We start from the raw sequence: 26,533 nt of genomic DNA on the forward strand, positions 1-26,533 counted from the left end.
TTGAGATTTAGTTTACTCCTTAGAAGTGACACACGAAATGCACAAGTTATGAATTATACAGTGAGGCTGATTCTTGCATTTCTTTTCACTCGACTCAGAAGCCACGGAAGAAGCCAGCAGACACTTGTGTGGCAAGCAACAGTGAGTCAGGCACATCCTCAGACAGCTCAAGTGACGGGTCCCTCAGCAGTGATCTGGAAGACCTGGCAGAGGATGACGAAGACGACGATGATGAGGACGAGGATGACGAAGAAGAGGACAAGCAGAGTGAATTGTCAGACTCAGAGAAGCGGACAAAGAAGAAAACAAAGGTAAAGAAGAATAGTAGATAATCTAAAATGATCTTTTGTTAAAATGAAATAATAACATACAGAGCCCTATGGACGTCGTTTCAGGTCCCGTTAGTAGAACTTAAAGATTCCACGTCTCCTGAATCCCAAGTGCTATTAATATGCTCAATAGCATATAGCACTCTGGCTGCACTTCCGTTGCACTTCCGTTGCACACTTGCAAATAGTGCCCAAAATATTGAATGAATGAAACTACATTATCATACCATGAGGCTACTCTTTGTTCTAACAGACCACTGTGTCATTTCCTGCCCAGGTTTTGATACCAGGCACTGGAACTGCAAAGACTAACAGACCACTCTCTGGGGAGCACCGTGACAGGAAAGACACCCAGGCCCAGAAGGTCTCCTCCAACCCCCAAAACCTCGTGCCCTTACCCTGCTCTGCCTCCCCTCCTGCCTTGTCCCAAACCTCGCCGCTGGCCCTGCACAGCTCCAGGTCCCGGACAGAGGGGCCACAGCAACACTTCAGTGTGATCCAGTCCACTGGCCTGGCTGCCAACTCAAAGCCCCTGGCACTCCTCTCTCAGCCCCGTCGGGAGTCTTCGCCGTCTTCCTCCCCCATAGCCCTGACCACGTCTCCAAAGGCACTCTCCAGCACTGCCTCTCCCAAACCTCCCAAACTGCTGCCCTCCTCCTCCCCCCAGCACCTGCCCCTCTCCCTCTGCTCCTCCCCTAAGCCTCTCTCCGTCCCCTCTCCACCCCGCCTCACTCTCCCGCTGCCTACCTCCCCAAAACCTTTTGGTTTGACCTCATCTGTAACAAGCTCCCAGAAGTCCTCGCTGAAGCCACCTCGGCGCGCTGTCCCTGGCTCTGCCAGATCCAACAAAAAGAAACAGCTGGAATCTTCACTTGCGCAGATCAATGAGTTCAGGCTTAAACAGGTAAGCCAACCTGATAACAGCAGTTGAATAATGCTATTGTTTTTTTACCATATACACTCAAATGACACACTTTGCATACTGTATTCCCAATATGCTGTGAGACGTAGACAACATAAATACAGCTGCACAGTGAGCTTTAGCGAACAAAGTTATTCCAAATTGACATTAATGAATTTATCCACTGGAGCTGAGTGTACAGTTAGATTTCTCTGTTTTTCTTCATCATTACCACACCATAACAAGCACCTCTTTTAATCTGGTGGCCATTTATTTAACACAAGATCCAAGCAGCCCGCAAACAGCCACAGAACTGCTGCTGGTGAAGCTGCACACTCAATTTAAAAATATAATCACAACATTGACTGTTGCAGTGTCTCATTCACAAGAGTATCATGTTCCAAAGGGCCTCTTTAAAATTATAACATGGCCTTGAGCAAACTCTAACAACTGTAGTTGGACATCAGAGAGACTCTTTGTTTTGGAGACTGTACTTGTTTCAGTAAACTGGGATTGGAACAACTAGACATCGAAGATATTTAGATGTTTTTATTTATACATTTGTGTGACAGTCTTGAGTTCCTTTTGTCATTGTCTACTGTAGTTAATAACTATATTTGTACAGATTAGGGATGTCATGATACCAGATATTTAGTAGTCGATACCAATATCAGTGAAATTCCACGATTCTCAATTTGAAACCACGGTAAAAAAACAATAAATCCCATGTACTGCAACATACACTCCTTTATTACCGTTTGCATACTGTTTTTTTTATTATTAATCCCTGACGATCCGCCTCAAGTTTCCCGCCAAAAACTAAATTTTACAAGATTACATTCGTACACACCATGATAACGTTATTTACCCTTGCTCATTTTTACAGAATATACCTTGAATGCATCATGATGTAACACAATGTAACCTCTGTACGTACGTTAGCTGTTAGCTCCTTGGATGTATAGGTTATTTAGCCAAGTAGGACTGTGCTGCCCACCGGCTGCTAACAGCTAATGTTAACTCGCTCTCATCCTGCCGATGTCAACACGGTTTGTTGTTAAAGACACAATGTAGCATTATCATGGAAATTTTCCATCGTCCCCGAGATGACGGGGACGATGTTACGATATGTAACTTATTAAGCTCTGTGATCTTTGTTAAAACTTGGAAACACTTAGAAAACCATGACAATACAGACTGATTTACTGAGTGGTTACACACAGTGGTTGCTCGACTGCTGCAAAGTTTATCCTGTTGATAAAATGGTTAATGATTTTAGTTTCATTACCATTCTGAAGCACACTTTGTGTCTGCACATATGCCACTGTATTATTTATGTTTTTCATCGGTTCTGATGAAATGGTATAGAAATTGACATTTTTCTTTGCCTCCGCTACACAAATTCCCTTTCTTCAGATGAAATATGAATGGTAGCACAATAATCAATAAGCTAAACCTTTTAAGATCAGCTTATTCTGTGAAAATCATTTCCTCTTTCCTGTTTCACCAGTATAGAGAAGTTTCCAACGAGCTAAATTCCCCCTGTGGTTTCAGCACTGTTACTGTATTTCATGGTCTGTGAAATTGATTTGTTTCACTTCATATCACATTCAGTTGAAAGTGCAACGTTAAAGTCTAACCTGCCTTTGCTTAAACACAGATTGATCCAAACTTGTCATCAGTGTAAAAAAGGCAAACATGCCCAGCTGCATGATGATAATGATGACGGAGCTTTTCAAATGTGCAGACAAGTAATTACAATTTCAGAGAGATACTCTGAGTCTCTTTTTGTGAACTTGGTCGAGTACAATGCCTTTGGTTATTGCATTTATGTTCTTTTTGTTTCCCAGAAAGGGGCTTAGACACAGTTAACTGTACCAGTGTTCAGCATTGTAGTTTTGTCACCTGCTCAAACAATCAACAGTGATGCGAGCTGACAGCTAGAGCAACTCCACTTTGTCCTATTTCTTTTCTCATTTTTTTCCTAACCTTTCTTTGTTCCTGCCATTCTGCCTTTCCCTCTCCCTCCCTCCCCGACTCCCTGCCTCTCCTTGTTCTCTCCCTCTCTCCTTCTATTCCCAGACTCTCATGTCCCAAGGGCAGACATTCCCAGCTGAGCTAAAGAAGCAGCAGCGAGGGCCAAACAAGTCTCCCAAGAGGACGTCTCTGTCTTCTTCGCCATTGCCACCCGCTCCGCCTCCTCCACCCCAGAACAATCACTCCAACCTCTTCCTCTCGAGTGCCCTGCTGGGGCTCCCTGAACCCCATCACCCCAATGGAGTCATCCAAAGCATCACTCAGGACGCACCTTTGGCCCTCATCACCAAACCTCGCAAAGCCTCTCAAGCCTCTCAAGGCAAGTCGCATCAGTGCGACTCAGACGCCGGGTCGATGCCTGTCAATCTGAGCACAGGGGCGAGCAGGACCCAAGCAGCTGCCCAGGCTGGGCCTCCGTCACAGCCCTCCACTACCTCATCCCATGCCACAGGCCATGGATCCAGAAAGAACAAGACCCCCAAGGGCAAGGGACAGACACCCGGGCTGGGACAGGGACAGGGACAGGGACAAGCAGACCCTTTAGCTGCCTGGAAGGGCTTCTCTCAGAACCATCTGGTACAGTCTCTAGTAGATTTGTTTCGTGGAGGAGAGCCCGGGGTCGGGATTCCTGGGGTTAGTATCCCTGGAGTTGGAATTCCCGGAATGGGGATCCCTGGGACATTTAACCCCACAGCTGGTCTCCCGGCTAACAAGGAATCTGACGACTCGGGAGACGACGATGATGATGAGGAAGACGACCTTGAGGAGGAGGAGGAAGAAGATGAAGATGACTCAGATGATAGTCTGTCAGGTTTGTACCTTATATATACAGGAGTACAAGTAACTTTCACAATTTAATAATGAGCTGACCATTAAAATAATTATTTTATTTTATTTTAGAGCTGTCCCCTCTTTGTTGATTATTCGACTAATCGACTGTTTTGGTCTTAGGTCATGATTCCTTTAGTTTATTAGTCGTTTTTATGCTTTTTTCATGCTGAATGACTTATTTCCAACAGTCCAAAGCCTAAAAATATTCAGTTAGTTAACTATTACACAAGAAAAGCAGCAAATCCTCCTCCCAATGTTCTGTATTTTTGCCTGGAAAAACAACTTAATCGATCCTTACCCACTTTGTGTGCTGTACTCCCGTTTCAGAGTCTGACAGCAACTCAGACAGCGACGTCTCTGGGAAGAAAGTGAAGGAGTTAAAGCTGCTGCCGTCTGGATCATCCAAGAAGGAGATGACTCCCCGCAGGCTAACCAAAGGCCCAGAACTACTGAACACCTCAACCAATCACACCGCCACCAGCTGCTCCCCTCTCAACCTACAGGTCATCAAGACTCCCACCATTGTCACCAGCTCCAGTGCCTTGGCCTATCACAGCTCTCCTGGCTCTTCCTCCTACAGTCTAGCCTCTCCATTAGGTAATGTGTTTTTTTTAAATGGTATCCTTTAATAATATCCATGCCAATTTTTACTCAACAAAATTTACCAATGGATTCCTTAGCTTTTCTAGTTTCATATGATACCAGTATCTTCACACTGGCCTTAAAACTGAGCCCGATACAACTTAAAAATCGCAAGTTGCATTAAAGAAATTAGTGTCAGTAAAACGTATTTGTGTTATCGCGTTATAGCCCTATTAATAACCCATTCCAAAAATCCACTGACGTCAAGACAAGGGAACTGGAAGTGCTAAAACTGCTAACTCATTCCTGCAACACTCTCTTGGTTAAATGTGACCTTTGCTGCTACTCCTGTCCCTTCACTGTCTTATTGTGAACAGCAGATGTTTAATTTCATCACCCAGGCATATACAGTACCACAAAATAAATCTATAGTATACAGCAGCCCTCATGCTTTGTTTACAAGGCTCTTGAATAACAGAACAACACATCATCCTACGATGACTGTGAAGAGGGATTGTTACTTTTAGGGAGGCAGGAAGAAGGCGGTTGGTTGTCATGGACTTCCCAGAGCTCTCAGGTCCTGTAGGGACATGCCTAAGAGCCCTGACAACTTGTTTGGCACAGCAGCAAGATTAACTTCCGCCTTCTTTCAATGCAGAGAGGTTACCCAGATCAGAGAAAATAAGACATGTGTAGCTTGCCAAGAATAATCCAAGTAGATATTCCAGTCTTTCCTCTACTGTAAGTCATTTTTCTTTTCCCTTATGCATCATCAGACAATACCATGTGATTTAAATTCACTCCTGTGTTCATGTTTGTCAAGCCTGGCATTTTCGTTTTATGATTTCAAAATGGCAGCCTAGAGAATTGATCTAACTGTTGTGTTCACATGATGCTGGTAAATGTGTTTTTAAAAGGCCAGTGTGCATACACGTGTATGTTCTTGGTTACCTGCCAGGTATGATTAGTGGTGAGTTCAGGGGCTTTGACTGTATGTGTGTGAGGTTTCCAGTCGTAGGTCGTGCTGTCAAATTGATGGTTGAACTCTTGTCTCTCCACAGGCTTAGGGAAGAGGAAGAGGGTGATGGATGAGAAGGAGTTGATGATACCTCTGGAGTTGGGGTATGTACAAGAGGCTGGGAGGAAGAAAGCTCTTATGAGGCGGCTCACTTGGCACCGTCACAAATGTACGATGCACACTTGTTTTTCTGAACAACTGTGTTTCATTCTTAAAAACCCAGGTGGCGGAGAGAAACAAGAATCAAATCAGTGGCTGGGCGGCCACAGGGCGAGACAGCCTACTACGCCCCATGTGGCAAGAAGCTAAGGCAGTACCCAGATGTGATGAAGGTACCCCGGCCTCACGGCGCTGCAGTGTAGTCTGTAGCCATGATACAGGGGCCAATGTTTTGAGGCATACAGATGAGCAGTTTGGTATTAAAGTGGGAGTCATTGTGGGCGGTTTATGATTTATTAAGGAGGGCTATTTTTGCTAATAATTGCAACACTGCTCATCCACATCTCTCAAACAAATGCTTGTGTCACAGGATTTGTTGTCTTTGCTATCGCTCCAGCTGCACTCCACCCCCCACCCTGCTTTCTGTGACCCCAATAGTGTGAGATGATATTCTTAGATTCACTTCTTCCACTTTCTTCACCTCTCCCCCCCCCCATAAAAAAAGAGAAATGGTTAGTATTGGGATGCACAGCTTTGGCCCGTTTGTACGCTATATTATAGTCTATAATCTTCTTTGTTTGCTTCATCAAAGGCTCAACTACGCTAATCGTCAGAACGGCCGTTGAGTGTAGTAGTGCAAAGAGAAAAATGTGTACTCAGTAACATTCACTCACTGCTAGTCAGTCAGTAGGCAGTAAAAAGCCGAGCATGGCCACAGATAAATAATAAAGGGCCTGAATTGTGCACCCCAAGGTCAGAACCGTTTTTCTCTCCTGAGAGCTTTTGCTCTTTTTTTGTCCCCCTGGCTTTTATAATGATTAGTAGCACTGCACAGATGCACACTGTAACCTTAGACTCCCTCCAATCTAGTAGTGCTTCCCAGTTGCTTTTCAATGTCGCTAATTTCACCATTTTTTTTCTGCCTAAACCAACGCCATTATTATTTTCTCCTCTGTAGTATCTATCCAGAAATGGAATAAGTGGCATCACGCGCGATAATTTTAGCTTCAGTGCAAAGATAAGGGTTGGTGACTTCTATGAAGCCAGAGAAGGACCCCAGGTGACTGCCTTTCATCTCTCTTTCTCTCTCTTCGTGATCCCTGTTCATCTTTTCATCTAGCGGCAGGCAAAGCTTCATGCAGCACTCGCTGTCAGGGCATGAATAGGAATCAACCAAAACCTTCAGTAGTCCTAGCTCATAGACCTCTCACTGTGCATGGATAAATGTAATAATCAGCTGACATTACTTCCACAGGTGATCAGTGATATATGCCATGTTATGTGTCTGTGTTATAAAGAGATAAAATTAGAAAATGGATGTGTGTAATATTGGAAGCAGAATAGAGAAAATACAGTGCTGAGGGAGAGAAAAACTAGATGATAAATGACAGATCAGTAATGAGTACTTCTTATTTAATGCAATGTTTAGCCAGCTCCTACTGTGTATTATAGCATGATATATTATTTAACTCATTTATCTTATTAGCTAACAATTAAATTGTTCCTTAATCATATTAAATTATGTATTCAACATGCAGTTCACTGTTCTCTCTCTATCGCTACATTTTTCTCTCACCAGGGTTTACAGTGGAGCCTGTTGAAGGAAGAGGAGGTCATTCCTCATATTTTAGCACTGGAAGGCCGCAGGGGTCGCGCTAGTTCAGACCGCCAGCTAGCGGGCGAAGGAGGCAAAGGTTCCCGACGGAGGAAGGGACGACCCCCTAATGTGGGCGATCCGATGCCCGAGGGCCCCAGTCCCAGCGAGGTCAAGCTGCTGCGCAAACTAGAGGCTCAAGGTTAGCGCAGGAAATGAGCCCTGAAATGTGTTTGTCATAAGTGTGTGTGCCATTAATCAAGCAGCCATTATTCAGGTAGTAGAGGTTAATGTTCTAAATATTTTTAAAGTCAGTTTTTTATGTCATGCTTGTTTGTTAGATCCACCCCTTTCATGTGCAGTAATACAGATACTTTTCGTGATGAATCAGCATTATCATGTCTTTCGTTTGTTTGTTTTGTTTGTTTGATAATGACATAACTGCAGTTGCTGTTATTACAAAGTAATTTTTTTTTGGCATTAGAACCCTCTGGTAGTCAGCTCCACCATCGTCAAAATAGTTTTATCATGTATATTTCAGTCTTTTTAAATGTTAATGCGCACATTTCATAAATATATGTTAATCCTTGCAGGGGGAAAATTGGTTTTGAGTATCTGTCCCTAATTTTGTCTAAATTTCACAAAGGCCAAAGAATTATCTCAGTAAAATGTGCTAGGTCAGGCTACAACAGTATTTAGGTATTCTCCTGAAAATGTCTTTTTTCTTGCTCTGTGCAGAAATAGCCCGACAGGCCGCCCAGATGAAGCTGATGAGAAAACTGGAAAAGCAGGCAGTGGCGCGTGCAGCCAAAGAAGCTCGGAAACAGCAAGGTAAACCCAGATTTTTCTGTGTGTGTCATCAAGTGGCGTTTTTTTGGTTGGTCAGTCGGTCACTTCAAACCACTTTATAAAGTAACTAAACTATAAAGAACAGCAGGGCCTCTGGGGACACTGATGCTGCTTGTACAGCCTTTGTTTTTATGTATGCTCACATTTATTTTCATCACTTTAAAGCACAAGCTTTAATCTTTTTTTCTGCTCTAATCTTTATTGCTGCAATGTTGCTGGTTTCAAACATTATGCTTATACACTACACACAATTTCAAAGCCAAAAACATCTAATCAAAATCTCAAGAGGTTGCTTTCTGTGTGTTCTGATTATTACTGTATGCTTATGGCTGGTTAAACTCATCTTTGTGGTATAAGGGAATCAAAATGAATAATTAATTATTTTTTGGGATCTAGTTCTCAGAATTTCTTGGCCTCTTATATAAAATACATCTTGAATAAACATAGCTTAACAACAACTGTAATTCTCTGAGATATAAGGTAGCCCAGCTTTGTAGGTTATTTTTGGAGACACTAACATAAGACTGACTTGACTCTTGTAGCTATCATGGCGGCGGAGGAGAGAAGGAAGCAGAAAGAGCAGATCAAGATCTACAAGCAGCAGGTGGGTGTGCTTTACGTGTGTGCTGACAAATCTTTTTCCTCCCTTTCTCCTTATCTAAGTGTCCCGACACACGTATGGTTCCCGTGTGCACCACTGCAGGAAATGCTGAATGGTTATTTTGTGATGCTTTAAAGCTTGCTTTTAAATTACCATCATTATTCCTTTTATTGTTTTGTCTTTGGAATAGAGTGGTAGGAAAGTGATTTAATCTAAAGGATGTTTTTTAATGTCTAAAATATTAAGAGATTATGTTTTTTTTTTACAGGAAAAGATCAAGCGTATTCAGCAGATTCGCATGGAGAAGGAAGTCAGGGCGCAGCAGATTTTGGAGGTACAGAATCTGATCCAACAGCACCTCTGATTAAGCAGAACATTCCTGGATAGCTGCAGCCCCTCAGTCTATAGTGTTTTAATCTTCCTAAAGCTCATTACTGAACAGCAGCATGCATTGGAGGGAGTTGCGTCTTCTTAGGCATAATTCCACATGGAACTAATGCTAAATTGGTCTTGGTTGACGGCTGTTGAATATTAAAATGGCTGTTGCTGCCTCTTCAGACCTTATTTAAATTGGACAGAAAAGTCTTTTTTTCTTCAGACAACAGTAACAGTTTAGCATAAGTGGGTCGAGAAGAAAAAAAAGGTGCTGTTTTCCACACACACAAACACACATGCAAAGATGCATGCACACACACACACATGCAGGCGTACACAATTATACCGCAGGAGCTTCAAAGTGTTTTAGCAGGACTAAATCAATTTTGAGTTGACACGGTTGACAAGCCACTCTTAACGGGAGGCTTCAACATTTTTACAATTAGGTGTTAAAGAGATACATTATTCATTCGCTGTGTTTTACAAATTTGACTGGCATTCAGGAGCATAAAATCTTTGCTCAAACCAGAAAACTGCAAACAATCAGTTAAAGTGCAGCAAAGCCGTCACCCAAGACTGATTGATATGTGTCCGTCTCTGTGAGTCTTGACCTTAATCTTTATTCACAGGCCAAACGGAGAAAGAAGGAAGAAGTCGCCAATGCCAAAATATTGGAGGCTGAAAAACGGATAAAGGTATGTTTATATTTTAGGGCTGTCAATCAATTAAAATATTTCATCGTGATTAATCGCATGATTGTCCATAGTTAATCGTGATTAATTGCGAATTAATCACACATTTTTTATCCGTTCAAAATACACCTTAGAGGGAGATTTGTTACGAATTTAATACTCTTATCAACATGGGAGTGGACAAATATGCTTTCTTTATGCAAATGTATGTATATATTTATTATTCTAAATCAATTAACAACAAAAAACAATGACAAATATTGTCCAGAAACGCAAGTTGCGTTAATGCGTTAAATAAATTAGTGGCGTTAAAGCAAATTTGCATTAACGCGTTATTGTCGCGTTAACTTTGACAGCCCTAATTATATTTTTAATAAAACAGATGCAAAATTACAGTTTAGAGATTCATACATATGTGTAGGGCTGCAACTAACGATTATTTCCGTTGTCGATTAATCTGTCGATTATTTTCTCGATTAATCGATTAGTTGTTTGGTCTATGAAATGTCAGAAAATTGTGAAAAATGTCGATTAGTGTTTTTTTGTTTTGTCCACAATTCAAAGATATTCAGTTTACTGTCATAGAGGAGTAAAGAAACCAAAACATGTCCACATTTAAGAAGCTGGAATCAGAGAATTTTTACTTTTTTTTCTTAAAAAAATACTCAAACCAATTAATTGATTATCAAAGTAGTAGTTGACAACTTATCTATTAATTGATTAATCGTTGCAGCTCTACATATGTGGAACCGTTTTTTTGTTTTAAATCAAAATCACATTAATTGGATTATTTCATATGTACCATGGTGTTGGCTCTTTTCCACTTAAGAAGTAGCTGGCAATAAAACGGTAGTGGCTCGTTGAAATGGGCTGAAATTCCATCAGTCAGTAGTGATTTTCATGATATTGGCACAATGGAAGCATATTGATTTTCCCCTCATCTTCTCTTTCTTGCCTTCAAGGAGAAAGAGTTGAGGAGACACCAGGCGGAGATTCTCAAACACCAGGTAGGCACTCACTCACAACTCGCTCTGCCTCTTGAACGTAATAGTTACTGCTGAATAAAACCTCAAACTACACTTGAATTTGACAGGTGTGAATGTGCGTGTGAATGTGTGAGCGGAAGTGTATTTGTGCATCTATGTGCATTTCAATACAAGGCATGTGTGAGTGTGTATATATATATATATATAAATGTGCTTAATTACATCTATTTAATGAAAGTCTTTCTCTTTATTAAACGCCATGCTTTTTTTGGTATTTGGATATTATTTCTGTTCCATAATATTTTGCCAACTCTCTCTGCCAGGAGTTGGAGAGGCATAGACTAGATATGGTATGGGTATGTTTATTTTTGTACATCTAACACCTGCATCGTGTAACTGGTTGTGTTATGGTTGTCATAGCAATGCATTAAGTGTAGCACTGGCTGCTGTCATACTACATTCTTCTGCATGGCTTTCCAGCAAAACCAACAAAAGAGAAAAAGAGTCAGTATGCTGCCTCCATCTGCTCGTCCTGAGGGACAACTGACCCTGTCACGGTGGCCAGGCAGCTTCTGTCCCCCTCCCCCAATCCTCCCCCCTTCTACTCAGAATGCATTGCAAAGACCGCTAGCCAATCCACACTCACTGTCTCAAAGTGCACTCGAGGAGTTTCCATCCATCACATACATTGTCTAACTGTTGTATTGGAGTAGCTTGTGTTACCCCATGAGTGCTTGACGATCTCAGACATTGAGCTTGTGTCTGTTCGTCCGTGCATCTGTTCTGCCGTCCACAGAGTGTTGGACTTTAACCTGCCCCATCCCAGCCTCTCTGTCATTCACTGTTCCTGTACTCTGCACAAACAAATGAAAACAGCTACTGAGAATCATTTTGTCTTTATGGTGGAGATACTTCCAGGCAGATTTCCCCCCCATTTTTTTGCTTGAAAATAGACCTGATCGACTGTAGAACAACAACATGATTAATTCCACCACGGGGACAAACATGATTCTGCGTAGTATTTTATTTTGGCCTGGCTGTCCTGCTTGTAGCCCTTCTCACTCATACACAGTCACAGCTGAATCTAAAGGTCTGCCTATCTGTTTCACAGTGGACTCTGAGCCGATTGTTGCATTTAACCCCTTGTGCCTTCACTCGGAGCAAATTTAGATACATGAAATAATCCTGGTATTTACGGTTGTCAATTGCATTGCTTTTGATTTACTGCAGCTTGTTATCATAATATCCCTCAACACATTCAGTGTATTTGATGATTTGGAAAGCAAGAAACAAGCTGAATGCCACAGTCTCTGTGTCCTTTTTGAAGTTTTCCATTTGTAGATAAATCAAACCAATAAGGACATAGAAGTATTGTAGCAGAGTGCTTGGCATCGAGCCTGTTTTGTTTATCACAATGACAAAACAATCCTCACAAACAGCCCGTTTTAGTCACTGTGTGCTGGAAATGTCCTTGGCAAGCCCTAATAGTGGCAATTGTGTGTCTTTCTGTTGGATCACAGAGGGAATGACAGTCTGATACGGTGGAGCGGGAAACCTAAAGAGATCAAATAAAACGATAGTCAGTCACCGGTGATTCCTGTGCCCTTTCGCAGTAGACTGTGTATCATGCACCAAAGAACAACATAGATGTCTCATCCTCAGCAGTCACATACTGTGCTAATACTTACGCTGCCAAAACCACTGAAGTGGAACTGCTCCGTTTGTAGCCAGTCTTTACCATCTATTCCTATTTGTCGTCCCCTCACCAAATATTATGGGAATGATGTGTCAAAAAAAAAGCATTAGCATTGACTCGTGTAATAGAATTTATTATTTTGATCATGCCAACGTGGCACGTCAGAAGACTTCTGGCAACCAGCATTTTGTTGCTTTTGTTGTGTCAGCTTTAGTTTATAGAGGCGCCGCCACCGATTCCAGCTGCTTCTCTTTTTTGAGCCTGTCATCACATCTACTTTGTACCGCATCTTTGTGTTGCTTTTTGGTTGTCATCGTATTACTGTTACTCTTCACTTAATGCTTCCACCATACATGTGAAAGTGTATACATGTGAAGCATCCGTTTTGTGTTTGTTCAAGTATGGTGCCTCTATTGAATTTAGTGCATCGCAGTTTTTTACATTAATGCATACTAAATTTAGTCGACCTTGAGTGCTGCATGTGCAATGTGTGCTTGTTAATGTGCCTGTGTTTTTGCCACTCTAGGAGAGGGAGAGGAGGAGGCAACATGTAATGCTGATGAAGGCTGTTGAGGCTCGCAAGAAAGCAGAGGTAGCCGTTATGCACACAGACAGTCCACTCCATAAAAAGAGCCCAAGTCATTATTCCCTGGATGGATTCCCGCTTTCTCTCCTTTTTGTGCGCTCTTTCCCTCCATTCATTTTTTTTTCTACACACTTACCAAGTCAAAAGATTCTGGCCCTCAAGCACTTTTCTTTTGAATGCACAGCAGCATTAGGCTGAATTCTAATACTGCTCAGCAAAGTCAAGTAAACCTTCTTGTCTGTTTTCACGCTCACACACACACACATGCATACACACAAATGCACACACACACTTTGCTTCCTTAATGCTCTCTTGAATTTTGGACTCTCCAGGAGCGTGAGCGCTTGCGGCAGGAGAAAAGGGATGAGAAGCGCCTGAACAAAGAGCGTAAACTGGAGCAACGGAGGCTGGAGCTGGAGATAGCGAGGGAACTGAAGAAGCCAAATGAAGACATGTGTCTGTCTGATCACCAGGTAGTTAAGATAGTAGCTCCTCCGGCCAGTGCTGTGGGTGTAAAGTTTATCACCAAAAAAACATAATAATAAAAATCTAGTCCATACACACTTTGATGTACTGTAGATTGTCAGTTTTTCTCATTTAAGGTCTTTTAAATACATTGACTTAAAGTAGGAGGGTGGCACAGTCACAAAATTCCTATCAGCTATTATTAATATTATTATAATTATAATAATTATTATTATTATTATTATTATTAATAATAATAATAATAATAATAATAATAATACATTTAACATTTTCTTGAGGGTCTGTACTTACTAAGACCACATGATACTGAGCATTTTTATGTGTGGAGGTGTGTGCCCTCAAGTGGTAAAAGGAGAGTACTGCATCATGTAGACAACAAGCAGTCCTCACTATAAACTGGAAAGCACCATCTTGATAACAGTCAACAGGTGTGAGATATAATGACAGCTTGTCTCCCGTTTCCCCACAGCTGTTTAAATGTCCAAATTGGATTCAATGTCTCTCACAGTAACACATACAACAATAATCCTAACGTTACCCACTTTCCTTTGTGCAGCCTCTCCCTGAGTTCTCCCGGATTCCTGGACTCATCCTACCAGGACGTGCCGTTTCAGACTGCCTGATGCTGATGCAGTTCCTGCGAGGTTTCGGGAAGGTTTTGGGGCTTGATTTGAATTCGGATGTGCCTACCCTGGGCATGCTGCAGGAGGGCTTGCTCAATGTGGGGGACAGCATGGGCCAGGTCCAAGACCTTCTGGTTAAACTGCTTTCTCTGGCGGTCTGTGATCCTGGTTTGCCACCTGGACAAAGGGTGAGCTAGGTCAAAGTTCATTAAGGCATGCATTGTATAATTTTGAACCAGTGGAACCAGCTGGAGAATTACACCCAAGAGGCAAATATGACACTTATTGTTTTATGTGGTAGTTTCAGTTTATAGCATTATAATACATAACATTTATTTGTATTGTTATATATTGTTTTACAATACAATCGTTCAGCCCTAGTTTAGTGTTTAGATTTAAGTTTTAAGAATGCATTGTGAATAAATGCATATTCAATCAACTTAAAGTCATCAAGGAAGTGTTCATCAACTTTACGTTTTGGTTGTCCTTTCCTTTCTCTATCAGACAAAAACCATGCTGGGGGACCACCTGACCAACGTTGGCATCAACAGGGATAATGTGTCTGAGGTGTTACAGATGTACATGGGAGCCCATTGTGCCAATACAGAAATGGCCCCTCTGGCCCTCAGTCTGAAAACCAAGGCCTTCCAGGCCCACACGCCAGCCCAGAAGGCCTCAATCCTGGGCTTCCTGGCCAACGAGCTGGCCTGCAGCAGAGCTGTTATCAGGTAGGAGAAGCAGCTGAAACTGACTATCCGACTGATCACTGTACTTATTCTGTTAAAATACTCTGTGTCACATCGTTGGATGGTTATAAAGTGGTCTACGATACTTCCTCTACCTCTGGATTCACATAATTAAAAATATAAAATTAGAAATCCAACACTCCTATTCACCAACCACTCACTGAAAGAATATATTCATCTACCACGCTCTCTGCGTGCTTTTATATTGCTTAACACTCAAGTTATTCATTAGCCAATAATGGTGTGTTTTATAGACGCAGTGGAAAACACTTAATAAAGCTGCAGTAGGGAGCACTGCAGTAATTTGCAGTAGAGTCCTTTTGATTGTAAGGAAATTATGCAAGTATTAATTTGTGCTCCGGGATACCAGCTTATTAAACTTTTTATTTCGGCTGTAGATAGTTTCCAGCCTCCCTGAGCTCTTATCTTTTACTCAATATATTTGCTATTACTTTCTGAGAATACCAAAAACATGGACGTATATTATATAAGCACAACTGTAACTGACAGAATTGTGTTTCCTCTTCCAGTGAGATTGACAAGAGCCTGGATCAGATGTCAAACATGAGGAAGGACAAGATCATTATGGAGGGAAAACTGAAGAAGTAAGTTTTCTTTAATCCTAAAAAAACAATGCTTTGATTCTTTGTACACTATCCCGCTGAACCTGTGTGTTTATTACAGGTTGAGGACCATTTATGCCAAACGCACTGGGAGGAGGGAGGCCAGTATGGGTGTTGACGAGAACCAGTCCATCGGCACTCCATCCTCTGCCGCCAAACGCAAGAGGAAACTAGGTGTAGACAGCGACGATGATGATGAGGAGGATGATGACAGTGATGACCCGGCGGAAGACGACGATGAGGAGGAGGAGGAAGAAATTAAGAAGGTTAAAAAAGTGGAGACATATGATGAGGTAAGAAAACAACAGCATAGATCCATTATCAAAACTGACGTTTGAGGGTTGCTCACAGACATTTACTGTATTTGTTTCCGTCCTGTCAGGATGACGTCGACCAAGCCACCAGTCTGGATGAACTGGAGAAGCAGATAGAGAAATTAGCCAAGGTATGTTCGTCTTGAAGATGTACAAGTGCTGTGACAAAGTTAATACCCATTAACATAAATGTATAAGGCATTAGAAAATGAATGCATGGTTGGTTGACACTGATAATGCGTGATTAAAAAATGGGACACTGTGAGATAAAAAAAAAGTCTCTTGGGGAAGCAACTAGGAAGAGATAAATCACAGAAACGTGGAGTAATATTGCTGTTTTTTTTGTACATGGTAATGCAGGACTTCCCTGTATGTTGCCATAAAGATATGTTATTTTTAAATACAATTTAATGCAATAAATAAGAGGTAACACCCATCACACTCAATATTATAGATCAGATTATGGAAAATGATAAAAATAGCTACAACCTTTAACCGCTTTGATATACAGTGTGTATTGAAAACAACCATTTGTTTTGTACATTTTATGAACATGAACGCTGACATAGGGCTATTTGCTAATGAAGGCATTAATTAGTTTAATAAATTACCTCATTAACATAGCATGTAATGCTTAATATATCACAGTGATTACAAAAAGGACACGAGGTAGCATACATGTCTTTTGTTTTCCTGAAGGTGTATAGATGAAACTAATGTCACAGAGTATGTTTTGTTCCGTTGCAGCAACATCATCAGACCAGAAGAAAGCTGTTTGAAATATCCCATTCTCTGCGCTCCATGATGTACGGCCAGGACCGCTACCGTCGCCGGTACTGGGTCCTTCCCCACTGTGGAGGGGTCTTCATTGAAGCCATGGAGAGCGGAGAAGGTAGTTACACTACAACACATACTAAGTTTGATGAACTGTTATGCTTAGATGCTTCAATTTTCTCATCTGATTGCAAAGCACATTTTTATGCCCACTCAGTCTGGAAAATAAAATCATAAGGTTTGATGTTGAGGGGAAGGAAAAAATGTTTTAAATACATCTGCTTAGCTGCATGTTCAGCTGTTTTTGGCAGTGTGAAATATGCTGATGATGTTTTACTTCATCTTAATTCTCTACGACTAATTTGAGATTGCATCTGTAAACTCTAATAGTAAAATAGCAAAAGCAAGTATGGAATCATTTTACAGAATAATCAGCTCTCAGTTTTAATATCAACCAGTTGTGTTTTCAGCTCCACTGACAGTACGCTCTATTATTTCCCTGCAGCTCCAGAGGAACTGGAGGAGGAGCGACAGAGGAGGAGGAGAGCAGCAGAGGAGGTCAAGGTCAAAGAGGAACCTCAGGAGATCGAGTTGCAGACGGAGAAACCCGCCAACCTCGATGGGCAGAGCGTTCGAATGCGAGGCTTGGAGCACGAGAAAGAGGAGGAAAAGGAGGGGAAGAAAAACGCCCTCTTCTACCAGCAGCCAGGCTGTGTATCCAAACTGTGCACATTCCGGGACATCAGCAAGGACGTTGGCAAAGAAACTGTGATGGCAGAGGACAAGGAGAGTCCCCATGTGAGGCAAAACGGCACGAGTCCCGTGGGCACTCCTGTTGCCACGACCACAGTAACATCATCCTCCCCCACTCGCAATACCTCTGAGCCGGCAGTAGCAACAACCCCCTCCATGGTGACCACTAATGACACTACAAACATCCCTGCCCCAGCCTCCACTTCTTTATCTGTCCCGTGCCTGCCAGCCCCACGTGAAAGCCCAGGGAACACTCCTCCAACCTCCTCCTCTGCTCTGTCTCCGTACCTCGCATTCCAAGCCAACGACCAGCTACTCAGAGTCCTGACGGAGAGGAGCGGACACTGGTTCAGTCTGCTCCCTCGCAACCCCTGTGACCTCACTTCCATCACAACACCTCCTCCAGGAGCGCCCCGTGTGTCTCCCCAGGCGTCCTCCACGCCAGCCAGGCCCAGATCCCCACCTCAGTCCCCTGCCCTGCCTCTAACCCCTTCTGCTGCCTCAGCCTCCGCCAGCCCGCACCACCCAGCTGGTCTCCTCAACTACCCGCTATCAGCCCTGCAGGTGAGGCTGCTGGCCGGGCACACGTAGATAGCTGTGTTGTGTACAGTTATTTCTCCCTTGTACCAGATCACCTAACCCGTGACTCTCAGTTAAGTTCTCCTCCACCTCCCTCACCCTTTTGTTTTTCCTCTTCTCTCCCTAGGTGAAGTCAGGTGCCTCATTGCTAGGAGTTTCTTTTGGAAGCTGGCCCTGTGGCATGATAAGTCCCAGCCTGCCTCTGTGCAGCAGCCCTAATCCCATGCTGGGTCACTCTCTGGAGGGCAACACAGCAGCAAGCGTCTCCAGCAAGAGTGAATCACCTCTACCTTGTATCGAGAAAACCTCATCCATGCCCTCTCCTGCCCTGGAGATGCCCAAATCCCTGGACCACGCTACACCTCGGCCTATTCCAGACGGTGAGTGACCAAAAAGCATCAAGAGAAATTAAAGTTGAGGCCATAATCAACCCCCGTTTTTTAATTGAAAAGAATTCACCTGCCTGAAAAACTTTCACTTGCCTGAATAATCCAAGATAATTGGATTAGGGAACGTTCTGCTCCGCTGTATGCAATTTCATTTGGGTATAACATAGCTGAATGAAGCACCTTTTTGCAGTGATGTATGCTCAGTGTCTTGTAGTTTACATGTCTGTTTGTGCTCATTGTCTCAGAGATGCTGACAGGGTGGTGGCGGGTGTCAGACATCGAGCAGCTGAGGGCTTTAGCCAGCACTCTCCACAGCCGAGGGATGAGAGAGAAGGGCCTCCAGAGGCAAATGCAGAAATACACAGAGATCATCCCCCAGGTCTGCACCAAACACAGAGACGGTAAGTGCTTCAACACTGCTTCTGACCACATAATCACTGTATATATGTAAAAAGTAGATGATTTTATAGCAATGGATACAGATTTGGTGTGCTGATGTTCAAACTTATAAGCATGCCCTTGATGATCCCTGAATACACTGCAAACACTGTATTATTTATGACCGCGCTGCATAAATATCTGTGGATGTTTGGTTACGTTGCTCATGTGTTTACCTGCATCGGCGAGCGTGTTTGTGTGTGTATTCATGGCTGACTGCTGATGCCTCTTATGTCGTTCATCTAGTGGCCATGATAGAGCTGCGTGAGCTGGAGGAGAGCCAGGTCAGTGTGGAGTCAGTGCGGGGCTGGTGTGTCGAGGAGCAGGCGATGGAGATGGACATCGCCGTGCTGCAGCAGGTAGAGGAGCTGGAGAGGAAGGTCACCGCAGCCAGCCTGCAGGTCAAGGTAAAACACTAACACAAACATTACACAGTTTGTTAGCGGTGTAAGAAACATGTGGAGTGGTGTGATCAGAGGCCAAAAGCCTGAACAGCTGATTTCCTCTTCCAGGGCTGGACATTTCCGGACCCTCAATCTGAGCGAGAGGACCTGGTGTATTACGAGCACAAACCCCTCTCCAAATCAACGCCAACGTCTGCAAACGCGGGAGACAAGGACTCTAAGGAGCATCCGGATGAGCGGGGGGAGAAGGGCGGGGTGATGCGTCACCTGGACAACCCGCTGGACATAGCAGTGACACGTCTGGCTGATCTGGAGCGCAACATCGAGAGAAGGTACCTGAGGAGCCCCTTAGGTACCACCATTCAGATCAGGCTGGATAATGTGGGTACGGTCACTGTCCCTGCCCCCGCCCCATCCACTAGTGCTGACAGGGAAGGGTAGGTCATTTCTCCAACCAAAGCTCCCCACTCTCCCACTAAGACCCTTTCCTCTCTCTGTGTGTGCTTTATGTTTCCCATACTACTCAACCAGTGAGGGTCTTTGCTGCTTTCGCAGCAGATTTCTGTGGTGGCTTGTTGCATTTTCGTTTGTTTCTTTGGTCTTGTGCAGTCTCTTGGGTGGGGTGGGGGACTGCTCTCAATTTCATTTCCTGTATAGGCATTGTTTACTGGTTTACTGGCTTGTTTTCTTCTGCAGTCATCTGCATGGTGTTGTGCATCAGTAACCTTGGTTATGGGCATACTCACGTCTCCCACTGTACAGTATACACTTTCACAGGTTTTCACTCTTTCTGCATGAACTTCCCCTTAACATAACAAAATTGGTGTGTGCCTCTCCTCAGCGCTCTACACCCCCCAAATCCTCATGCCTGTTTCTGCACAGCTGGAGCTCTTTATGGCCTGCTGTCTTGTTGGCGGCCGGTTCGACTGATACAGTTTACTGCTTCGAATGTGTGTGTGTAAAATACACCCACATATTCACTCATCATTCCTCATTATCTTCTCTTAGCGGTGAGGAGGAGGTGGCCCATGGTATGAAGGTGTGGAGGAAGGCCCTGACTGAAGTGCGTAGTGCTGCCCAGTTGGCCATGTGCATCCAGCAACTGCAGAAGTCTATCGCCTGGGAGAGGTCCATCATGAAAGTGGTGAGCAGTATACTGTATTTCCACCCCGCTAATTAAAAACAAACTCTGCTCAGGAAATGTACGGTTGTTTTTAATGGATGCACTGTTGTTGTTTTTTAGTACTGTCAGATGTGCAGGAAGGGAGATAACGAGGACCTCCTCCTGCTGTGTGACGGCTGTGACAAAGGCTGCCACACTTACTGTCACAAACCCAAGATCACCAGTATCCCAGAGGGAGACTGGTACTGCCCGGCCTGCATATCCAAGGTATCAGAGCCACTTATAATGCATTGTCATCTCTCAGCGGTTGATCGCTTGTAGAGAGAATCTAGCAAAGTGTTGGTGCATGTTTTCCTTTTGATTCATACCTCTGTAATTTAGAAATTTTGGACAATATCCACACCATATACAGCATTTGCCAATGTTGGTGTTTGACAGCCAAAACATATATTTTTGTATTCAAATTGTCGATGGACTGTACTCACTTAAAATCTAACTATTTTCATGCTCAAAGAATTCTTTTTTTAAGTATTTGGGTTTTTTTTACGCCTTTATTTTAAAGTGCACAATAGACAGATCACAGGAGAGCGAGATAGTCCCCAGCCTTCAAAACAACTGTGAGGATTATACATTTCCCATTTTATTGCGTTTCCTCCCAACTTTTATTGCCTGCAGCATGGATTTGGCATTTATCCTGTTAAGTGACAATAAAACTCTCCATTCATATTCATAACAATTCTGAGAAACAACTGATTTTATTTCAAGCTTAACAGGATGTTTTTATGGCGATGTGGTCAGGGAGGAAACTCAATAATGTTGGTGGTCTAAGATATGACAAATTGAACTAATAGTTTAGAAAAGGCCAATATTAACACTATACGATTAGTTTTAATTGCACCAGTCTTCAGAGAATGCATTTTTTACTCTGTGCAGGCAAGTGGTCCATCTCCCAAAAACAAAAAACCTCCCAGCAAACCAGTAGCATCCAGCGGAGGAGGTGGTAAGAAAGGTGGAGAGGGGAAGAAGAACGGGAAGCAGGCAGGTACCGGGGAAGCATCGGAGGACGACCCGCCCAGCGCCAGCAACACGCCCAAGAAAGCAGCAAAAGACACCAGCAGGAAGAGGAAAACAGAGGAGAGCTCACCTGCTCCGCCAGCAGCCAATCAGGAGACCCCTGTATGTGTGAAGAGAGCCAAGACAGCTAGAGACAACAACAGGGACCTGGGATTATGCAGGTATGTGTCTCTGGCTTGTTCACACTCGTCTTTCTGTTGAATCCTTCATTATAACTCTATAATCATTGTCAAGTTTAAGGGTTGATCTGTGTGGTAACTGGTTGCTTTCTGTGTTCTTTTGATGCACTTTGTGCTTGGTATTTGTGTTTTTTGTACTGATGGTACTGTAAGGCACTTTGTAACGTGTGTTAAAAAAGGTGCTATATAAGTTTAAGTTTTACTTACTTTATTTATCACCCCCTTCTAAACACTTGTGCCGCCGCTGTTATCTACTGTGGGACTGTATCAAGTTGCAGGGAGCTGATGTGTTTTCTCTTTATCAGTAAATATGATTGTTTTGTGTCTTAAACCTGCAATTTAAGGTCTTGTAACAAATCAAAATTTGTCTTCATTTTTGTCTAGTGTTTGTAAGTATCAGCTTATAAAAACACACATCACAGAAGATCTTGCATCCAATACAAACTTTGAACTTCTACTTGGGGGGCAGCAGAAACAAGCTGCAAACACATTGATGTGGTGATCTATTTAACCATCCAGTAGACACGAAGCAACATTGTCATTCATTAAGAGTCCTGTTTGTGTCCACTTGATGAATATAAATCGAATATTCACTTTCCTTTAGCTCTGTTTTGGTCTCTACCAACTCCTGAGGGAAATATATGGCTCTTAAGCAGCTCAATGCTCCGTTAGGTTCACCAGCTAGTCACTAACTGTGTCTGACTGCTGTTTGGTGCTGAGCAGGTAGAGTACAGTGGGTTTTAGCCTGCTGTGGCCCAAAATGTGAACCAAAACACTGAATTTGAGGGTCACAAAACCAAAACAATAAGCTAAAAGACTCTACTAATGCTCTGTAGAACTGCAGAGTCGGTTGATAATTCTCTGTGAGCGACATTTGATCCAATGTTAATATAAAAATATTGATTATAGCCGCCTTAAAGGTCCAGTGTGTAGGATTTAGGGGGATTTATTGGCAGAAATGTCAGGTTTAATCACCTGAAACTATGAAATGTTGTGTTTTCATTAGCTTAGAATGAGCCCTTCATATCTACATAGGGAGCGGGTTCTCTTAGGTACAGTAGCACAAAGCAGAAAAACTTAACACTGGCTCTAGAGCGGGTTTATGTTTTTACGTTACCTGAAGACCACCTTAGTTTTCCGACACACTTGGAAAGGGACAGGTGAGCGAAGGGGTATTCAGTTGGTTGCAATTTGCAACCTCACCACTAGATGCCACTAAATTCTACACACTGCTCCTTTAAAGGAAGAAGAAATTATAAACTTCCCAGTGAAAGACAGCTTCTCAATGTGACACCCACAGCTTTTTCTGTGTCTAACCATATGTGTGTTTATTTGTGTGTTCAACAGGGTACTCCTTGCTGAGTTGGAGCGGCATCAGGATGCATGGCCTTTTCTCACACCCGTCAACCAGAAATCGGTCCCCGGCTACAGGAAGGTCATCAAGAAACCGATGGACTTCTCCACCATACGTGAGAAGCTTGTGAGCAGCCAGTAAGTTCCCATCACTTCTGTTTGTTCTTTAAGCCTTCAGGACGTTTGCACAGAATTTAAAGAAGTCAGAGTACGTTTTAGTTGCACCCCAATATGTGATCTCACCATAAGACTTTCTTTTTTTTTTATTTCAGGTATCAAAACCTGGAGACTTTCATCATTGATGTCAACTTGGTCTTTGATAACTGCGAAAAATTCAATGAAGACAATTCAGACATTGGTCGAGCTGGTCATAACATGAGGAAGTTCTTTGAGAAGCGCTGGACTGAGCTTCTGAAACAAACAAACTAAACGTCTGTTCAGATCCTCCCCATAAACCCATTCAACTTTTCATACCGGAGCACCAGGTTTTACTTTTATTTTTATTTTCTGATGGAGAATGTGGCTTTGCAGGATGGAAGAAGAAGAAGAAGTCAAATCCTTAATAAGGAACCCATGGTGTGCATATGTCACCTTGAAAAAAAAAAAAAAAAAAAGAGTCGTTACATGAGGTGCGCTGGATTTTATTACAACAGGGATAAAAGCCCCAAAGAGTCCCAGAGAAATGGGGTGTCGTAGTGCAATACCATTCCCTGTCTCAGAACACTGCACTGAATTAATCCTCAACTGTCACTGATGTGTCTGCGCTAGAAGACTTTCCACTACTTGTATATAGTCTTTTGTTATTTAATCGTATTATAGTGAATGTATTTAATTTTGTAATAATTATTTATGAATCAAGGTCCACTTCATTTTCTATGAAAAGGAAGAATCAGCTGAACTGCTTTGAATTAAAAAAAAAAGGAATGTGTCTTTGTGTTATAATTTTTCTCCCAAATATCAAACAAAGCCAAGAAAAAAGAAACTGTTTACACTGTTCAGTGCTTTGGGGCATCAGAGGACTGTATTCATTTGTTCAAACTGTAAAACTGCATTTATTTACAGGAACAGCAGAGGAACAGTTAGACAATGGTGATTCATGTGTATATACTGTTTATTAATGTCAATATTATGTCTTGTTTGGAACGATGTGTAAAAATTGTTTAAGAATATTAAGATATTGTTTATGCCTTAGAATGATTGTAGCATTCTATTTTAGTGAACGTGATGAAAACATTATCATAAATATTGTTTGTACAGTATATACATATCCTCTGCAAACACTGTGGTATCCTTAATCTTGGTAGTGCCTACCCTTCCAACAGGGGCATGTAGGGGATGTTATCGTTTTTAGTTTTCATTCTTATGACAACATCATTTCTTTTTATATGATTTCAATCCAACAAGGCCTCCAAAGTTGGACAGTGATACAGAAATCATTCCTCACCATAGCAGAAAAAAAGGAACAACAAGCATTCAGTTATGCTTCCATGATGCATTTCCTCGTAATCTGCCACAATACAGAGGACCTAAGGCCATTTGTAACCACTGTGTTGAACCTTGCTGTGTGTTGTGGCCTGATGGAGGCAGCTAGATTTTTTTGTACCCAAGTCAAGAGTACTTGAAGTTACTTTATTTAAGATATTGTGGAATAAAAGTATCATTCTTTTGTAGGAGCTTTATTTTTCACTAGTGTGTGGCACGGACCTATTAAAAGGATGTTTTTCAACGTAAATGACTTCAACTTGTTTTATTTCAACTCCATCCTACGGAACTGCTTTTGATAAAAATGCATTGTGGTAGATGAGTGGATTAATAATTCCTATTATTCTCACAAATTAGAAATTGTGTATGCATTTGTGACCACAATCTCATCCTGAGTTTAATTTTAAGGTGCAGATTGTTTCATAAGGGCATGTTTTCTCAAGCTTTACAGTCGAAAGTTCATAAAAAGTTCATCCAATAACTTATTATCTCAAATGGAAAAACTGGTACCATGAACACAAACGTAAAAACCTTGTCAAGATCCTATATCATTAAGTCAAGATAAAGTTGTGAAGATGAATGACAAAAACATTCAACTGACAAGTGCAGATGTTTGGAGTTGGCAGGAAATGCCTCAGAGCTTAATCCAAACTGTACTTACCGTGCCAGAAAATTACAATTTTCAACTGGATAAATTTTAAGTAATTGGAGAGGATTGGTGAATTAGTGAAGTAAAGGCAGCTCATAAAAATGTGGACATTTTGAAATATGGATGATTGAGAAACTCTCTCAAAGTGTAAGCAGAAGTAGAGCAGAGAGGAAATCTGCTGACAAATTCAGATGGAAATTCCCCATTTCAAGTACAAGTCCTGCATAATGTATAAATAGGAGAAAGTACAAAATTGGAAAGAAAATGTATTTTTCATTCAGAATTGCCCCTCCTCACTGTTATATTTGATGCATTAAGCAACGTTTAATGCTGTAGTTATTCGAGGAGGAGCTAATTCTACTTTATATACTTTTGAGTGGTTTAATATCTGACAATACATCATATTTTATAAACTGATCATATGTTTTGTCTGTAGCTATCTGTGTCTGTCTTAACCTGAAAAGTAACCAGTAAATAAGGCTATATAAATTTAGTGTAGTAAACAAAGCAATATTACCCTTTAAATTGTAGTGGAGTAGAAGTATAAAATAAAATAAAATGGACCTCAAAAGTGTACAAAGGACAAAGCTTGAGTAAATACTTTACACAACCCTGCTTTTCCCAGGTAGACATCACATGATGGCCGGTCAAAATATACAAGCACACAATAGACACCGCTGCAGTGCCTGACATGGAGTACACTCACACCTTTTACTTAAGTATAAATAGCAATACCACAGTGTAGAAATACTCACACTTACAAGTAAAAGTCATGCATTCAAAATGCAGCATATACATAAAAGTACAAAAGTATTAGCATCAACTATACTTAAAATGCAAAAAAGTAAAAGTATATAAGATAAGATAAGATGAACCTTTATTAATCCACGGGGGGGAATTCAGGTGTCAAAGCAGCAAAGCGCAGATACAGAGGTGCAGGTGTACAAAAAGATTATAAAACAATAAATAGAAATACAGAATCTACATAGTGAATGAACATAGTGAATGGACAAAGCGTGTACTGTCCGTCAATAACAAAATGTAGTGTACAATAAATAGATGTAATATGTGCAGTCTATAAAACGGTATATGGGATGTAGAGTAAAGTAAGTTTAAAGTTTAAAGTGCACCAGTGGTTAGGAGAGGTGGTTGCAGTGTAGATAGATGCAGATAGTCCAGATAGTGTACATATTATGCAGTATGGTTCATTTCAGAATCATATATATTATATGACTTGATTAAAATGATTGATGCATTAATGTACATTGCTTTAATATTGTACAGCTGGGAAAGGGTTAATTTTAACTA

General features: G+C 42.0%; 1 protein-coding gene across 13 annotated transcripts in view; it reads left to right on the plus strand.

Annotated features, from left to right (window-relative positions):
* baz2ba (bromodomain adjacent to zinc finger domain, 2Ba) overlaps nucleotides 1-24,826 on the plus strand; it is a 69,753-nt gene extending 44,927 nt beyond the window's left edge. For 2 of the 13 annotated variants that reach the window (XM_037790642.1, XM_037790583.1), the window contains 32 exons: nucleotides 99-311; nucleotides 607-1,233; nucleotides 3,313-4,078; nucleotides 4,426-4,695; nucleotides 5,742-5,802; nucleotides 5,922-6,030; nucleotides 6,816-6,917; nucleotides 7,437-7,653; nucleotides 8,190-8,282; nucleotides 8,843-8,904; nucleotides 9,170-9,235; nucleotides 9,906-9,971; nucleotides 10,931-10,975; nucleotides 11,278-11,310; nucleotides 13,177-13,242; nucleotides 13,569-13,709; nucleotides 14,279-14,533; nucleotides 14,850-15,073; nucleotides 15,622-15,696; nucleotides 15,776-16,007; nucleotides 16,097-16,159; nucleotides 16,776-16,920; nucleotides 17,308-18,119; nucleotides 18,262-18,514; nucleotides 18,769-18,924; nucleotides 19,208-19,368; nucleotides 19,474-19,802; nucleotides 20,374-20,509; nucleotides 20,609-20,755; nucleotides 21,422-21,723; nucleotides 23,089-23,232; nucleotides 23,367-24,826. In XM_037790642.1, coding sequence (XP_037646570.1) covers nucleotides 99-311; nucleotides 607-1,233; nucleotides 3,313-4,078; nucleotides 4,426-4,695; nucleotides 5,742-5,802; nucleotides 5,922-6,030; nucleotides 6,816-6,917; nucleotides 7,437-7,653; nucleotides 8,190-8,282; nucleotides 8,843-8,904; nucleotides 9,170-9,235; nucleotides 9,906-9,971; nucleotides 10,931-10,975; nucleotides 11,278-11,310; nucleotides 13,177-13,242; nucleotides 13,569-13,709; nucleotides 14,279-14,533; nucleotides 14,850-15,073; nucleotides 15,622-15,696; nucleotides 15,776-16,007; nucleotides 16,097-16,159; nucleotides 16,776-16,920; nucleotides 17,308-18,119; nucleotides 18,262-18,514; nucleotides 18,769-18,924; nucleotides 19,208-19,368; nucleotides 19,474-19,802; nucleotides 20,374-20,509; nucleotides 20,609-20,755; nucleotides 21,422-21,723; nucleotides 23,089-23,232; nucleotides 23,367-23,523 — 6,528 coding nt within the window. In that variant the 3' untranslated portion in view covers nucleotides 23,524-24,826. The remainder of the gene's footprint in view (nucleotides 1-98; nucleotides 312-606; nucleotides 1,234-3,312; nucleotides 4,079-4,425; nucleotides 4,696-5,741; nucleotides 5,803-5,921; nucleotides 6,031-6,815; nucleotides 6,918-7,436; nucleotides 7,654-8,189; nucleotides 8,283-8,842; nucleotides 8,905-9,169; nucleotides 9,236-9,905; nucleotides 9,972-10,930; nucleotides 10,976-11,277; nucleotides 11,311-13,176; nucleotides 13,243-13,568; nucleotides 13,710-14,278; nucleotides 14,534-14,849; nucleotides 15,074-15,621; nucleotides 15,697-15,775; nucleotides 16,008-16,096; nucleotides 16,160-16,775; nucleotides 16,921-17,307; nucleotides 18,120-18,261; nucleotides 18,515-18,768; nucleotides 18,925-19,207; nucleotides 19,369-19,473; nucleotides 19,803-20,373; nucleotides 20,510-20,608; nucleotides 20,756-21,421; nucleotides 21,724-23,088; nucleotides 23,233-23,366) is intronic. The other 11 variants (XM_037790615.1, XM_037790592.1, XM_037790676.1 and 8 more) reach the window with 11 other exon arrangements.
* The last annotated feature ends 1,707 nt before the right edge of the window (nucleotides 24,827-26,533 follow it).

The sequence above is a fragment of the Sebastes umbrosus genome, chromosome 2 (assembly GCF_015220745.1).
Source record: "Sebastes umbrosus isolate fSebUmb1 chromosome 2, fSebUmb1.pri, whole genome shotgun sequence".
In the NCBI taxonomy this organism is placed as follows: Eukaryota; Metazoa; Chordata; class Actinopteri; order Perciformes; family Sebastidae; genus Sebastes; species Sebastes umbrosus.